General features: G+C 45.7%; 1 protein-coding gene across 1 annotated transcript; it reads left to right on the forward strand.

Moving 5' to 3' along the window:
* The first annotated feature begins 2,467 nt into the window (after positions 1-2,467).
* On the forward strand, positions 2,468-5,603 carry LOC147314716 (extracellular calcium-sensing receptor-like). The gene is made up of 6 exons (XM_086262677.1): positions 2,468-2,556; positions 2,700-2,985; positions 3,096-3,668; positions 4,024-4,146; positions 4,367-4,490; positions 4,705-5,603. Exons 1-6 carry the CDS (start codon positions 2,468-2,470, stop codon positions 5,601-5,603), a joined length of 2,094 nt encoding a protein of 697 aa, XP_086118803.1.
* Positions 5,604-17,351: the final 11,748 nt, after the last annotated feature.

The raw sequence follows: 17,351 nt of genomic DNA on the forward strand, positions 1-17,351 counted from the left end.
TGACATTGGAATGTCGTTCGGACTGGAGAAGTGTAGTCGGATGGTAACAAAGAGAGGGAAGGTAGTCAGAACTGAGGGGATTGAACTACCAGAAGGCAACATTGCAGACATAGAGGACAGTTACAAGTACCTGGGGATCCCGCAGGCAAATGGGAACCATGAAGAGGCCGCTAGAAAGGCTGCAACCACCAAGTACCTGCAGAGGGTCAGGCAAGTCCTGAGGAGTCAGCTGAATGGTAAGAACAAGATCCGGGCCATCAACACGTACGCCCTGCCCGTGATCAGGTACCCTGCTGGGGTAATAGGCTGGCCAAAGGAGGAGATAGAAGCCACTGACATAAAGACAAGAAAGCTCCTGACCATGCATGGAGGGTTTCACCCCAAGTCCAGCACCCTGAGGCTGTACGCTAAGCGGAAGGAAGGGGGCCGGGGACTGGTGAGTGTCAGCACCACAGTCCAGGATGAGACAACGAACATCCAAGAATACATTGGGAAGATGGCCCCAACTGACCGAGTGCTCAGTGAATACCTCAGGCAGCAGAAACCCAAGAAAGAGGAGGGAGACGAGGAACCATCATGGAAGGACAGGCCCCTGCACGGTATGTACCACCGGCAGATAGAGGAGGTGGCTGATATCCAGAAATCCTACCAGTGGCTGGACAAAGCTGGACTGAAAGACAGCACAGAGGCACTAATCATGGCAGCACAAGAACAAGCTCTGAGTACAAGATCCATAGAGGCTGGGGTCTATCACACCAGGCAAGACCCCAGGTGCAGGCTGTGTAAAGATGCCCCAGAGACAATCCAGCACATAACAGCAGGGTGCAAGATGCTAGCAGGCAAGGCATACATGGAACGCCATAACCAAGTGGCCGGCATAGTGTACAGGAACATCTGTGCCGAGTATAACCTAGAAGTCCCGAGGTCAAAATGGGAGATGCCCCCAAGGGTGGTGGAGAATGACCGAGCTAAGATCCTGTGGGACTTCCAGATACAGACGGACAAAATGGTGGTGGCTAACCAACCGGACATAGTGGTGGTAGACAAACAGAAGAAGACGGCCGTAGTGATCGATGTAGCGGTTCCGAATGACAGCAATATCAGGAAGAAGGAACACGAGAAGCTGGAGAAATACCAAGGGCTCAGAGAAGAGCTCGAGAGGATGTGGAGGGTGAAGGTAACGGTGGTCCCCGTGGTAATCGGAGCACTAGGTGCGGTGACCCCCAAGCTAGGCGAGTGGCTCCAGCAGATCCCGGGAATAACATCGGAGATCTCTGTCCAGAAGAGCGCAGTCCTGGGAACAGCTAAGATACTGCGCAGGACCCTCAAGCTCCCAGGCCTCTGGTAGAGGACCCGAGCTTGAAGGATAAACCGCCCGCAGGGGCGTGCTGGGTGTTTTTTATATGTTACTCACATCTAGATCACTCTGGCTGATTTTACAGAAGCCTTCATATTAAAAATGTGTAAATCATGTGATCATGTTACTAAGCAGCTCATCAAACCTCAAAATTAATTATATGGTAAATGGTAAATGGCCTGCATTTGTATAACGCTTTTCTAGTCCATAGGACCCCAAAGCGCTTTACACTACATTCAGTCATTAACCCATTCACACACACATTCACACACTGGCGATAGCGAGCTAGATTGTAGCCACAGCTGCCCTGGGGCGCAATGACAGAGGCAGTGCGCCCCAGGGCACTGCCCTTATGATGAATAAGCCCATCTAAAGAAAAAAAAAGAACTTTTTTGCTTCTCTGTTTTGCCTGTCCAGTTGCTATTGCTATTATTATTAAATATATCTATTGAAATCGTTTATCGCTGCCTTTAAGATCTGTTATGAGACAAGGAATTGGCACAAAGGTATAGATTACACAAAATTGTAATTTAATAATAATGCTGCCAATGAATCACGACAGATTTTTTTTCATGCAATATAGACACACACACACACACGCACACAAACTTTTAAAAAGCAAAATCAAAACGAATAATTCATCATTTAAAGCTAAATTAATCTACTTATAGGGGCAATAATTGTATTTACCCTGTCTGTGAAAAACTGAAAAACTGAAAGACTATGGATAACTTATACATTACCTAGCTAAAGAGTTTTCTAAAGTCCCTTTCAAATTTCTTTATGATTAATGTGCATTGCAAAAGTAGTTTTAGACACTTTTCGATACAAGATAGTTTACTGACATTTAACAATACGTGTAGAGCATTAATTTCCTGATTCCAAGTTTGCCAATCTAAGATCACTGAGGCCTTAGGGAAATTATAGCACATTGACTACATGTGATACTGTTGTTATAAGAACTGTGCTGTCATGCCTATATGGCAATGCAGTGCAAACATGCAAAGAGGTATCCTCCTATTTCTGTGTGTTCTCAGCACAGACACAGTATCTGGCTGTGAACTTTTTGGCAGGTTTGATATGCCAAGTTTGTTTAAGGAAGGTGACATAATGATCGGAGGAATCTTCCCAGTTTTAAACAAAGAGATACTCAGCACTTATACATTTGACAAGGAGCCACCTAAAGTGCAGTGTGAAGGGTATGAGTTACCACAAGTGGCTTTTTCATTTGTCATGCATGTATGTTTATTTGTGTTTTCATTCTTGACATTGTACTTTACATACATGGGAAGCAATGGCTGGGTTACTTTATGACTTGTATCAATCACTAAAATGTCCTTAGATTTGACCTGCGAATTTATCGATGGACACAGGCAATGATATTTGCCATTGAAGAAATCAACAACGATCCTGCTCTGCTTCCAAACATATCTCTTGGCTATAGGATCCTTAACTCTTGTGCATCTCCTACAAATACTTTACGTGCTGCTCTAACGCTGGCTAGTGGAGCAGAGGAGGCAAGTGCGACTTCTCATTGCCCTCCAGCTATATCTGCCCTCATAGCAGAGTCTGGGTCATCTCAGTCAATAGCTGCTGCTGGAATTCTTGGACCATTTCATATGCCAATAGTAAGAGATAAAGTTGTATGTTTTATGATGCTAAGTGATATTTGATGTTTTGGCATTGTATGATGTATCGTTGCATGCACACTGTTTCAGTGTTCTTTTCTCTTTTATAGATCAGCTACTTCTCAACGTGTGCTTGTCTGAGTGACAGAACTAAATATCCTACATTTTTTAGAACAATCCCCAGCGACTATTTCCAGGCAAAAGCTTTGGCTGCACTGGTCAAACATTTTGGATGGCAGTGGATTGGAGCCATACAGGCAGACAATGATTATGGACGTAATGGAATTCTTGCCTTTAAGGAGGAGGTTGAAAAGTTTGGGGTTTGTGTTGCTTTTGTTGCATCAGTTCTACGCACGTACACAAGAGATAAATTTCAAGAAGTTGTGGAAATAATAAAACAGTCATCTGTCAAAGTAATTTTGGCTTTTTCTTCTGAGGGTGACTTTTATCCTTTGATGCAAGAGATTGTGAACCAGAACATTACAGGAATTCAGTGGATTTCTTGTGTGGCTTGGATAACAGCACCTCGACCATCCACACCTGAAATACATAGATCCTTTGGCGGAACAGTGGGATTTGTAATGCAGAAGATGGCTATTCCTAAACTTAAACACTTTCTTACAAGTATTAGTCCTTATACAGATCCCAATGCACCTTTTGTGAAGGATTTCTGGGAGATTATGGTGGGCTGCACACCTGTTTTGCAAGGGGTACATGCAGCTACTGAGGACACAACCAAAAGATGTACAGGCAATGAAACATTAATGAATTCCGAGCATGATTTCTTCAATGTCACAGAGCTCAGAGTGACCTATAATGTCTATAAAGCAGTTTATGCTATTGCACATGCTCTGCATCAGCTGGTATTCTGCCAACCAGTTGGAGCACAAACAGTAAAGCGATGTTTAAACCTGTCAGAAATAAAGCCCAAGGAGGTGAGAAATTGTTTAACTGAAAGTTACAATAGTTCAAATTGTTTAAACAAAACCAATAATTGAACGTTTATACATACCTAATACATAATCCTTTCCTTTCTAGGTCAGTAAAAAGTTACAAAAGGTGAATTTCACAAATCAGTTTGGTGATGAGGTGTTTTTTGATGAGAATGGCGATCCTCCTGCTTCTTATGATGTCATTAACTGGCAGTTGATAAATGGAAAAGTGCAACATGTGACACTTGGTCATTTGACATTTGCTGCAAATGGTGATTACAAGCTCAGCATCGAGGAGGAAAAGATAGTGTGGAGGACAGGGAAAACAGTAATCATGATGTCTCTCTATTTTTACATGCAGTACACTTTTAGTATCTCATCCTTTATTTTTCTCTTGTTAACACATAATCATTTACCTCTACAATACTTAAATATTTATTTTGTCACAGATGCCCACATCGGTGTGTTCGAATGTTTGCCCAGTTGGAACCAGAAAAGCTCAAATTCAGGGAAAACCTATATGTTGTTTTGACTGTGTACCCTGTGCTGATGGAACTATAGCCAACTCAACAGGTAGACAGAAACATATCAAGAGTGTATATCCTGTAAACGTTGAACGTGTACATTATAACATGACATGTTTAGTGTCTACATATAGCTAATATTTAAAATATTAATGTCTTATTGCGTCATATGCTTTTTTAAAGTAGATTTTTAATTTATTATTATCCCAAATGTACATCTAGATACACCACTGACCCTTTCTATTTATCCTCAACAGGTGCAGCAGACTGCACACCTTGTCCAAAGGAATACTGGTCCAATGAGAGAAAAGATGATTGCATTCCTAGAACTATTGAGTTCCTGAAATATCATGAGCCCATGGGAATAGCTCTAACACTTGTATCCCTGTTAGGGGCCTCTCTCTCCCTTGCCACAATGGTGGTTTTTATCAACTACAGAGAAACTCCTGTGATAAAAGCCAGCAACTTTGAGCTGAGCTCTTTCTTATTGTTTTCTCTTTTTCTGTGTTTTCTCTGTCCTCTCACTTTTCTTGGTCAACCAACAGTCTGGACATGCATGCTGCGCCACACCGCTTTTGGTGTGACATTTGCCCTTTGCATTTCCTGTGCCTTGGGAAAAACCATTGTTGTTGTCACAGCCTTCAAAGCCACATTTCCTGGCAACAACATTGCTGGAAAGTTTGGTCATGCACAACAAAGAATCATCATTTGCTCCTGCACTTTGATTCAAGTGGTAATATGTGCATTATGGCTGACTTTAAACCCACCTTACCCACATATGTTGTTCACATACAGCAATAGGATGATTGTTCTGGAATGTAAAACAGGATCTCAGGCTGCTTTTTATGCAGTGTTGGGATACATAGGGATCCTTGCAGTCATTTGTTTGATCCTTGCATTCATGGCAAGAAAACTTCCTGATAATTTCAATGAAGCCAAATTGATCACATTCAGCCTGCTGATATTCTGTGCTGTGTGGATTACATTCATCCCAGCATACATCAGTTCTCCTGGAAAGTTCACTGTAGCTGTAGAAATATTTGCAATTTTGTCTTCAGCTCTTGGCTTATTAATTTGTATTTTTGCACCCAAGTGTTACATAATATTACTTAAGCCAGAAAAGAATACCAAGAAACATGTCATGGGCAAAACTACAAGCTAAAAGTAAAAAAAAAAATCAGTAACAATTTATATTATGTTGCCATTTTTGTGTTTACATTATTGTTATTATTATTACATTTATATTACATTAGTAGACATTACGAGTCACTTACAATTCTGTGACACATTAAATAACAGAGTCTGGGTATATGCATATTTAAATGTAATTTTTGTCTGATAAAGGATTTATAATTAACATTACAGTACACTGCAAGATATGTTTTATGCTGCTGAAAGAAATGGATGTGAGTGAGTAGTTATAGACCTGCACACAAATGCAACAAAATTTAAGATAAAAAAACAGACTCTGGCCTGCTTATCAGTCTCTAACACCATTACAGGCAAGATGCAGTAAATCCTTTGAAATAACCATGTGTTCCACGCTGTACAATGAGTGCTATTCATAAATGGGAGCGAGATCTTAATAATGAATATACTTAGGAGTATTGGAAAGGAGCCATTATCATAGCTAGATCTACTTTTACTTGCAACCGCTTGCTTAAACCCAATACAAAATTTTACACCGCCTATATATAGCTCCTAATGTTTTGCATGAGATTACACCGCATGTATCCCCTTTTTGTATCAAATGTCAAATACAGACTGGTACCTTTTCCCATTACTTCTGGGAATTTAAACTAATCAAAAGATTTTGAAGTTCCATATCTCAAGAACTCAGCAATATTTTTACGAATCGGACCTAAAGGGACCCTGGATTTTTTATGCTTGGTTTACCTTCAAAAGAATCAGCATTAACTTATTTGCAGCATAAACTAGATGATAAACTATTGTTGCTGGACTGGAAATGTATTCTTATTAACTGGGTTAAGGATAACCCTCCCACTGTTACTTTGTGGTACAGGGAATTGTTAAGAGTTATTCCTCATGAAAGAGTTGCTGCCATCTTAGGAGGAAATGAGGATTTGTTACTCAATGTTACTCCTTTGCTTACCTACTTCCCAGATGATTTGTCTCAACTGTTGAGAGGGGCCGGTTGTCTTTTGGGTGTCTCTAGGTAATTAGGAAGTGAGCACAAAGGATGGGAGTTCACTTTGTATCTTCTTTTTTAACCAGCAAAATAAGAACAATATTTTGTGTGTACATAAACACCTTCCTCTGCCTTTCCCAATAAATGAAAAAAAACTGGAGTAAACTTTCCCTTCTACCACGTTCTCTTAGCTCCATTTGAAAGGCAAAACAGGCCTTGAGACAACTGCTGTTTGGCATTATATTTGCATTTATATGTAATGTAGTGGGCCATTTCTGGAAATGATATAGTGCTTTGTACCATCTAGATTTAATACTAAAGTGACCTATATGGTAAATTGTAAATAATTTCAGGAATGTTGAAAAGAACAAATACATTTTGTGTTAATAATTTCTTTAAATAAATGCCATAATAATTTTAAATAAAATCATCTGAAATGTTCATGTTGTGGAGGTAAGGATGTATGTAAGGATGACACGAGGGATCCCAATACTTTACTGCAACTTTAATCTCGGTAGAACTGGCAAACCAAACTGACATTTAGACAAGTTATTGATCAGGCCATGTGCTGCCAAGCGCCAAGAAACCTGACGCAGGTGTGCTGTTCCTCCAAGCTGTTGGCCACCAGGATATTATCTAGATATACAAAAACGAAGGAGAGCCCGCGTAATACCTAGTTAGTCAAACGCTGGAAGGTTTGGGCTGCACCCCTCAGGCCGAAGAGCATGTGCAAAAACCTGAAAAGGCTGAACTGAGTTATTATGGTGGTTTTGGGGACATCCTCAGCACGCACAGGAACCTGGTGATACCCCTGCACTAAATCAATTTTAGAAAAAATTGATGAAAAAAGTCCCCGCGAGATGAGCCAAAAAAATTCTCAATGTGCGGAATGGGATAACAATTGCTTTCCGTGACATTATTTAGATGGCAAAAATTCCTACAAGGCCTGCACTGACCGTCAGATTTGGGTGCCACGTCTAATGGGGAAGTCCAGGGACTATTCGAACACTGCACAATTCTCAGTCGCGCCATAGTTGCATACTCCTCCTGAGCGACAGACAGTTTAGCAGGGTCAAGGCAGGGTGTGCGCACACAAACACTGAGGGCCGACCGGAGTGATAAGGTCCACCTCGTGCTTCATCACAGTGTTTGAGAAAGTAGGGAAAGGTAGTGAGGGAAACTCAGAAAGCAAACATTAAAATATGTTTCGCGAAGTTACAAAATTAGCATGCACCAAGGCCTCGGCACCCCGAGTAAAACAGGGTTGTGAAGAAAATGACAGCATTGAGAGAGCTGGCAGCTGTTGAAAGAAGAGGAATCATCCATCATATGTTCCTAGCAAGGACAGCATGCTCTCCATGAGCTCAAGAGCAGTACATTCACCCAGGCCCGAGAGAGGGAGGAGTTTCTAGGACCATTTCACGTTGGAAAGGGAGAAGCGCCGCACAAGCAGCGCCTTGAGATCAGTGTATGAGATCACATGATGGTATTTTGTGTCATCAGATGAAATGCCACGAAGAGCAAACTGAACTTTGATGCACACGAACCATGAAGGGGCATCATGAAGGCAAAGATCCAAGTAGTTTAAAAGCTACAGCAAACTCAGCTATAGGTGGAGGTGGAAGTCCGCCAGCCACTGATGTTTCCAGGCAGGAGCTGGCTTTTTCTTTTTACCTTAGCATGTTCGCCTCAGGGGTCACCAATGTGGAGGTATGTAAGGACGACACGAGAGATCCGAACATTTTAATCCAACTTTAATCTCGGAAAATATTGTGAAGGCTATAACTCTAGTACGAAGTCACCTTTTTAAATTGATACCGTAGCTGCATTTACTAAAAATATTGGAATAGTTTGAATCCTGGTGACATTTACCTTAAGGTCATTGAGGTCAGTTTGCCTGACTTACCGTATTTTTGGGACCATAAGGTGCACAGGTACTTCCGGCGCCCCCCGTGTGTGGCAGCCTGTTACAGCACCTCTGCTCATTCTGAGTTTCTTTCTTTCTCATCTTTTTTTCTCGTAATTTTTATAACTATTTTAGCCCTGCGACAGACTGGCGACCTGTCCAGGGTGTACCCTGCCTCTCGCCCTATGACAGCTGGGATAGGCTCCAGCGCCCCCCCGCGACCCTAAAAAGGAGAAGCAGAAGCGAATGGATGGATGGATTTTTATAACTAAAGTATTAGCAATTAGACTCTGCAATCATGTTCTACCGTTTTGTGCTAGTCTTGGTCATTTTTCTTGGTTTTTTTCTACTTTTTTCACCCGTGTTTGGGGACCCACTGCAGGAATCCTTTGTTTACAGTAGGGATCAGCTGTTAGCGCTGCGTCCCACAGCAGTACTGCCGGCAGACAGACTTGACATTCCCAGTGAGCCGAGGAAGAAAAGACGGGGGTGTCGTGCTGTGAGGGAGCGCCGTCACCCGAGAAGGAGATGTTATAGACCATCTCTCCCTTCTGTAATCATCGGAAACGTAAGATCTTTGCCCATTAAGATGGATGACCTCACGTCGCTAACCTGGTCACAGAGGGAGTATCAGCAATGTAGCATCATAATGCTAACAGAGTCCAGGCTAACACCGCTAACTCCGGACACGAGCGTGACGCTATCGGGATGGCAGTGTTTGTGAATGACAGATGGTGTAACCCTGGGCACATCACTGTGAAAGAAGAACTCTGCAACATTGAGCTGTTAGCCGTTAGCATGTGTGTGTACTACCTCCCCAGGGAATTCTCACATGTTATCGCAATAAGGGTGTATGTCCCCCCTTCAGCCAACATAGATACAGCATGTGACCCTCTCCACTCTGTGGTCAGCAGACTGCAAATGCAATCTCCAAGAGCCCTTCTTTTAATATCAGAGGACTTTAATCATGTCTCACTGGACTCCACGCTGCCCACCCAGTATGTGACATGCCCAACCAGAGACAAGAAAACACTGGACATACTGTATGCCAGTGCTGAAGAGGCATACATTTCATCACCTCTACCTCCCCTGGGCAGATCTGATCACACCCTGGTGCACCTTGTCCATGTGTATGAGCCCTTAGTGCGCAGGGAGCCACCAGCCATGCGCACAGTGCAGAGATGGTCGGAGGAGAGCGAGGAGGCTCTTAAAGATTGTTTTGAGTCTACTGTGTGGGAGGTGAACTGTGACGACCACGGAGAGGACATCGACAGCCTTGTGACATGCATTACGGACTATATTAACTTCTGTGTGGATAATACCATACCTACCAGGACTGTGCGGTGTTTCTCTAATAACAAATCATGGATTACCACAGAAATTAAAGCCGTCCTCAAGCAGAAGAAGAGGGCCTTCAAATCCAGAGACAAAGAGCAGTTGAAAAGGGTGCAGAGAGAGCTGAGAGTACTTACAGTGGGGCAAAAAAGTATTTAGCCAGCCACCGATTGTGCAAGTTCCCCCACCTAAAATGATGACAGAGGTCAGTAATTTGCACCAGAGGTACACTTCAACTGTGAGAGACAGAATGTGAAAAAAAAATCCATGAATCCGCATGGTAGGATTTGTAAAGAATTTATTCGTAAAGTAGGGTGGAAAATAAGTATTTGGTCAATAACAAAAATACAACTCAATACTTTGTAACATAACCTTTGTTGGCAATAACAGAGGTCAAACGTTTACTATAGGTCTTTACCAGGTTTGCACACACAGTAGCTGGTATTTTGGCCCATTCCTCCATGCAGATCTTCTCGAGAGCAGTGATGTTTTGGGGCTGTCACCGAGCAACACGGACTTTCAACTCCCGCCACAGATTTTCTATGGGGTTGAGGTCTGGAGACTGGCTAGGCCACTTCAGGACTTTCAAATGCTTCTTACGGAGCCACTCCTTTGTTGCCCGGGCGGTGTGTTTTGGATCATTGTCATGTTGGAAGACCCAGCCTCGTTTCATCTTCAAAGTTCTCACTGATGGAAGGAGGTTTTGGCTCAAAATCTCACGATACATGGCCCCATTCATTCTGTCCTGTCCCCTTGGCAGAAAAACAGCCCCATAGCATGATGTTTCCACCCCCATGCTTCACAGTAGGTATGGTGTTCTTGGGATGCAACTCAGTATTCTTCTTCCTCCAAACACGACGAGTTGAGTTTATACCAAAAAGTTCTACTTTGGTTTCATCTGACCACATGACATTCTCCCAATCCTCTGCTGTATCATCCATGTGCTCTCTGGCAAACTTCAGACGGGCCTGGACATGCACTGGCTTCAGCAGCAGAACACGTCTGGCACTGCGGGATTTGATTCCCTGCCGTTGTAGTGTGTTACTGATGGTGACCTTTGTTACTTTGGTCCCAGCTCTCTGCAGGTCATTCACCAGGTCCCCCCGTGTGGTTCTGGGATCTTTGCTCACCGTTCTCATGATCATTTTGACCCCACGGGATGAGATCTTGCGTGGAGCCCCAGATCGAGGGAGATTATCAGTGGTCTTGTATGTCTTCCATTTTCTGATGATTGCTCCCACAGTTGATTTTTTCACACCAAGCTGCTTGCCTATTGTAGATTCACTCTTCCCAGTCTGGTGCAGGTCTACAATACTTTTCCTGGTGTCCTTCGAAAGCTCTTTGGTCTTGGCCATGGCGGAGTTTGGAGTCTGACTGTTTGAGGCTGTGGACAGGTGTCTTTTATACAGATGATGAGTTCAAACAGGTGCCATTCATACAGGTAACGAGTGGGGGACAGAAAAGCTTCTTACAGAAGACGTTACAGGTCTGTGAGAGCCAGAGACTTTCCTTGTTTGAGGTGACCAAATACTTATTTTCCACCCTAATTTACGAATAAATTCTTTACAAATCCTACCATGTGAATTCATGGATTTTTTTTCACATTATGTCTCTCACAGTTGAAGTGTACCTCTGGTGCAAATTACTGACCTCTGTCATCATTTTAAGTGGGGGAACTTGCACAATCGGTGGCTGACTAAATACTTTTTTGCCCCACTGTATAAAGAATGGGAAGGACAGCTACAGGCAGAAGATGGAGAACCAGCTTCAGCAAAACAACATTGGCGAAATCTGGAGAGGCCTCAGAACCATCTCGGGCCACAAACTTCAGAACTCTCTGCCTGGGAGGGATGTGAGGTGGGCAAATGAACTGAATCATTTCTTCAACAGATTTGATTCATCCATGAGGCAGTCTTCAACATCGGCTGCAGACTCACCCACACCCACTGCTGCTGTTTCACCTCTGACACCTCAGACACTTCACACCTCCTCTACTCACCCTGCTCACTCCTCCCCACCCCCAACAACAGCATCCAATACACACTCAACACAAGGCTACAGCCTGTCCTCTCAACCACACAGGTTAGGAGGGAACTGAGGAGGATTAAAGGCAAGAAGGCAGCGGGTCCAGATGGCATCAGCTCAAGGGTTGTCAGCTCCTGCGCAGACCAAGTGTGTGGAGTGATGGAGCACATCTTCAATCTGAGCCTGAGGCTGGGGAGAGTCCCACAGCTCTGGAAAACCTCCTGTGTTGTACCAGGGCCAAAGACTTCACGCCCCAAGGACCTCAACAGCTATAGGCCGGTGGCTCTGACATCCCACCTGATGAAGACCCTGGAGCGGCTGGTCCTGGCTCAGCTTTGGCGCCTGGTGAGCTCATCACTGGACCCACTTCAGTTTGCCTACCAGCCTGGCATCAGAGCGGATGACGCCGTCATTCACCTTCTACATTGTTCTCCCTCTCACCTGGAGACCGCTGGGAGCACTGTGAGAATCATGTTCTTTGATTTCTCCAGTGCCTTCAACACCATTCTGCCCACGGTCCTGAAGGACAAGCTGGAAAACACAGGAGTGGACCACTACCTCACTACCTGGATTTTGGACTACCTCACCAACCGACCACAGTATGTGAGAACTCAGGGCTGTGTGTCGGACAGGGTCGTCTGCAGTACGGGGCTCCCACAGGGAACGGTTCTAGCTCCGTTTCTCTTCACCATCTACACTGCAGACTTCTCCCACAACTCCACCCAGTGCTTCCTGCAGAAGTTCTCTGATGAATCTGCAATAGTCGGCCTCATCACTGATGGGGACGACAAGGAGTACAGAGAACTGACCCCAAGGCTTTGTGGACGGGTGCCAGCAGAACTACCTCAAGATCAACACTAATAAAACCAAGGAGCTGGTACCTGCTGTGGAGACTCAGGTCTTTTGAAGTTTAGGGCCCAATTCTGAAGACCGTCTATGACTCTGTGGTGGTCTCAGCCATCTTTTATGGTGTGGTCTGCTGGGGTGGCAACATCTCTGCCGGGGACAGGTAGAGACTGAACAGCTCTGTTCTGGGATGCCCTTTGGACTCAGTGGAGGTGGTGAGTGACAGGAGAATGGTGGCTAAGCTGTCATCCCTGTTGGACAACATCTCCCACCCCATGCAGGAGACTCTGACACCACTGAGCAGCTCCTTCAGTGGCAGGCTGTGGCACCCACGATGTGGGATGGAGAGATTTCGCAGGTCTTTCCTCCCCACTGTTGACAGACTTCACAACAAAGACTTCAACTGATCAAACACACACATCCACACATGTGCAATAAGACGAAGTGCAACAATTGTCACGGCCAGGCGGATCAGCTGCACGCTGATCAGCCCTCTGTTTCTCTCCCTCTCTTCCTCTTCTCTCTCGCCGGCGGAACTCACTGTGGGTTCACGCCCTCGGCCCACGCCCTCGGGAGATGAGACACCTGGGTCTCATTAAGGGGAGCAGCATTTAAGCCAGGAGGTGACTGCTGTTCGTCGCTGGATCGTTGTCTACCACGCGTTAGTGAAGTCAAGCTACAGCAAGTTTAGTTAAGAGTGTTTTCCTCTGTGCGTCGTTCTTAACCCTGTCTCCCTGTCTACAGAGCTTCCTGGATTTTTCCCCGTGTGATTCCCGTGTGGCAGTGTCGGAGTGTGAGCCTGTGATCGTGTGAGTGGATATTCTGAAGAACGCGTGCTTTCCCTTGGACTTCCCTGGAGACCCCTTCTCCCCCCACTCAGCTGTATATAACACCCCCCGCACATTCTTGTATATACACCTGGTGACTTGTAAATAAACCCTTCTTGTGAGCATCAGAACCGGAGTCCTGCGCTTGAGTCCTCCTCCAAACCGTAACAATAACGATCCAGCCATCATGGACTCAGCGGACTCAAATCCCACCCAGCAACCCGTCCTCACCCCGGAGGCAATTCTGGAACGCCACGAACACATGCTTCAGCACATAAATCAACAACTGGCCGCACTCACTCAAGCCCTCGCTCAACGTCTACCATCAGTAAGCCCAACCTCACCCCCTCCGTCTGTTCCTCCTCAGCTATCGGCTCCAAATCCATCTGCAGCCGCTCCGCCTGTCTCCCCCACGCCGGCTTCCACTGAACCTCCAGAGCGATCGTTACCAGCGCCGGAGCCTTTCTCGGGTGAGTTCGATAAATGTGGTGGATTTTTGACTCAGATCACCCTACAATTCCATCAGTTACGAAGAACATATGAGACAGATGGGGCCAAAATCGCCTTTATGGTTCAATTGTTACGTGGGCCGGCATTAAACTGGGTGCAAGCTGTTTTAAGAACAGCCCCAGACATTTCTTACGAGGACTTCCTCACCAAATTTAAAAGTGTTTTTGAAAGAGGCACCGGAGCGGAGGCGGCTGCCCACAGACTGTTAAATTTGAAGCAGGGGAGGCAGAGTATGGCGGATTTTTCGGTCGAAATCTGGACCTTGGCCGAAGAAACTGGCTGGGGGCAGTCGGCATTGATAAGTACTCTCTTGAATAATATTTGTGATGAGTTAAAGAGAGAGCTGATGATGAGAGATGTTCCTAAGACCCTGTCTGATGTGATTACACTATGTGTGAAGCTGGATGAGCACCTACGGGCGCGTCGGGGAACCGGAAACTACATTTCCCAGAGGCCCCCGGGGCGCATGGAGATGTCAGGTGGGGGCGCATCTAGCGGCAGTCACTCGTCGGACAGCATGGAAGAAAGTGAACAGCCCATGCAACTGGGCCGCTCCAGACTGTCGCCCGAGGAGCGGTATCGTCGCGGGAGAGCCGGTGAGTGCTTTTATTGTGGCCGCAAGGGCCATATTGCCATGGATTGCCAGGCGCGGCCAAAAGACAGCGCCCGCCAGTAGCGAGGAGTGTACGGGTGGGCGAGGTCACCTGTTCTCAGTCTCCTCCTCGTCTCATGATTGCGGCTAAGCTAACGGTTCGTCTCAAGACTCATTCTCTCGACGCTCTGATCGATTCCGGGGCAGAACAGAATTTTATTGATGCCTCGCTGGCGCTAAAATTAGGTCTTAGCACGGAGCCTCTGTTTCATTCACTCCAAGTCACAGCCCTTAGTGGCCAGTGTCTTCCAGACATTACTCATGTCACAGAACTGATTTCCCTGTCTCTTTCTGGCAATCATGTTGAAACCATACAGTTGTACGTCTTTAAAGCCCCACTCACACCACTAGTCTTGGGCTATCCCTGGCTATGTCAACATAACCCTGTGATTAATTGGAGGAAAGAAAGTATTTCGGGGTGGGGGGAGGAGTGTCACATGTCCTGTTTAAAGGCCGCCACCCCCGCCATGAGCCTACCACCCAATAAAACTATTTCAGAACCGCCTGATCTGTCCTCCATACCGTCTGTTTATCACGACCTGGCGCAAGTGTTTTGTAAAGATAAGGCACGCTCCCTTCCCCCTCACCGGCCGTACGATTGTGGGATTGGCCTCCTCCCAGGCGCGCCGCTCCCGACCAGTAGGTTGTATAGCCTGTCTCGACCGGAGTGGGAAAGCATGGAAAACTACATCAATGAGTCACTTGCCGCTGGTCTCATTCGCCCCTCGTCCTCACCTGTTGCCACTGGTTTCTCTTTTGTCACCAAAAACGCGGAACTCAGCAGAGTTCCGCGTTCAAGCTTCTCCAGGGTGCCACCATCTTCACAAAGTTGGACCTGCGCAACGCCTACCATTTACTTGGATGACATCCTCATCTTCTCCCGATCTGTCGCCGACCACAAACGCCATGTCAGGCAAGTCCTTCAGCGTCTCCTCGAAAATCGTCTCTTTGTTAAAGGGGAGAAGTGTGAGTTTCATGTCTCAACTGTTTCCTTCCTGGGCCACGTCATCGATCGGGGTAACCTCAAGACTGATCCTGCAAAGGTTCAAGCCGTTGTCGCCTGGCCGACCCCTTCCGACCGTAGACAGCTTCAAAGCTTTCTGGGGTTCGCAAACTTTTATCGGCGCTTCGTTCGCAACTACAGTAAACTGGCCCTGCCTCTGACCCGTCTTACTTCTCCCAAGGTTGAGCTGGCTCAATGAGCATTTGCCCATCTGAAGGACCGCTTTGCCTCGGCGCCCATTCTCGTCCAACCCGATCTCGACATTGTGGAGGTGGACGCCTCGGACGCTGGAGTGGGGGCGGTGCTTTCCCAGCAGCAAGGAGGTAAGCTGCATCCCTGTGCCTACTTTTCACACCGTCTCACCTCTGCAGAGAGCAACTATGATGTGGGAGATCGAGAGCTACTAGCCATCAAGCTAGCCCTGGAGGAGTGGCGCCATTGGCTAGAGGGCACTGCCCAGCCATTTGTGGTCTGGACCAATCACATGAACCTGGAGTACATTCGATCGGCAAAACGCCTCAACGCCAGGCAAGCCAGGTGGGCCCTGTTTTTTACTAGATTCCAGTTTACGATCACTTACAGACCCGGTTCCCGTAATGTCAAGCCAGACGCCCTCTCACGCCAATTTGCCGCCTCCGAAGACGCAACTCGGGACTCTCCCATTCTACCGCCCACCTGCTGTTCGTCGCTGGATCGTTGTCTACCACGCGTTAGTGAAGTCAAGCTACAGCAAGTTTAGTTAAGAGTGTTTTCCTCTGTGCGTCGTTCTTAACCCTGTCTCCCTGTCTACAGAGCTTCCTGGATTTTTCCCCGTGTGATTCCCGTGTGGCAGTGTTGGAGTGTGAGCCTGTGATCGTGTGAGTGGATATTCTGAAGAACGCGTGCTTTCCCTTGGACTTCCCTGGAGACCCCTTCTCCCCCCACTCAGCTGTATATAACACCCCCCGCACATTCTTGTATATACACCTGGTGACTTGTAAATAAACCCTTCTTGTGAGCATCAGAACCGGAGTCCTGCGCTTGAGTCCTCTTCCAAACCGTAACAACAATCTTTTTATAAGTTGTATTTTTTACTCAGTTATATATAGCGTTTGTATTCTATTTTTATCCTATTGTATGTATTATTTTATTCTGTACAGTTGTGTACAGTATCTTATTCTTATTCTGTATTCGAGTGTTCTCTAATTTTTGCTATATAACTTCGCACTGTCCAATTTCTGCTGTAACAAAACAAATTTCCCACATGTGGAACTAATAAAGGTTATCTTATCTAAGACGCACTGTCGATGAACGGGTCTGTTTTCATACATAAGGCGCACTGGATTATAAGGCGCATTAAGCGAAACAAAACAGTTAGATAAGTCAAACTTTAGCCAACCTCATATTGTGGATGGATTATCTCAGTTGTTCACCTGACTGAAGTTTGGTCTGTTTACAGCATCCTGCCATGCGATAGCATTAGTCCCTAACCATGGGGAACCCTCACATTAACTTTTATCGAGTGGAAAAAAGTTAGCATTCATCCTACAGCTTCACTGTGTTTATGTTTTGCTAATATAGCTGTGTCACTAGCGATAATAAGATAAGATAAGAAAAGATAACCTTTATTAGTCCCACACGTGGGAAATTTGTTTTGTCACAGCAGGAAGTGGACAGT

This window comes from Aulonocara sp. 'chitande type north' Nkhata Bay, linkage group LG14 (assembly GCF_057382095.1).
Source record: "Aulonocara sp. 'chitande type north' Nkhata Bay isolate Kocher_YH1m ecotype deep benthic linkage group LG14, A_spYH_male_GT1.1, whole genome shotgun sequence".
Lineage (NCBI taxonomy): Eukaryota > Metazoa > Chordata > Actinopteri > Cichliformes > Cichlidae > Aulonocara > Aulonocara sp. 'chitande type north' Nkhata Bay.

What these genes read in the sequence shown, in the direction of transcription:
- LOC147314716 (XM_086262677.1), top strand. Translation starts at nt 2,468, where the DNA reads ATGATCGGAGGAATCTTCCCAGTTTTAAACAAAGAGATACTCAGCACT. An exon ending in AGGATTTCTGGGAGATTATG is followed by an intron (nt 3,669 to 4,023) that starts GTGGGCTGCACA and finishes TTTCCTTTCTAG; the next exon opens with GTCAGTAAAAAGTTACAAAA. An exon ending in AACTATAGCCAACTCAACAG is followed by an intron (nt 4,491 to 4,704) that starts GTAGACAGAAAC and finishes CAACAGGTGCAG; the next exon opens with CAGACTGCACACCTTGTCCA.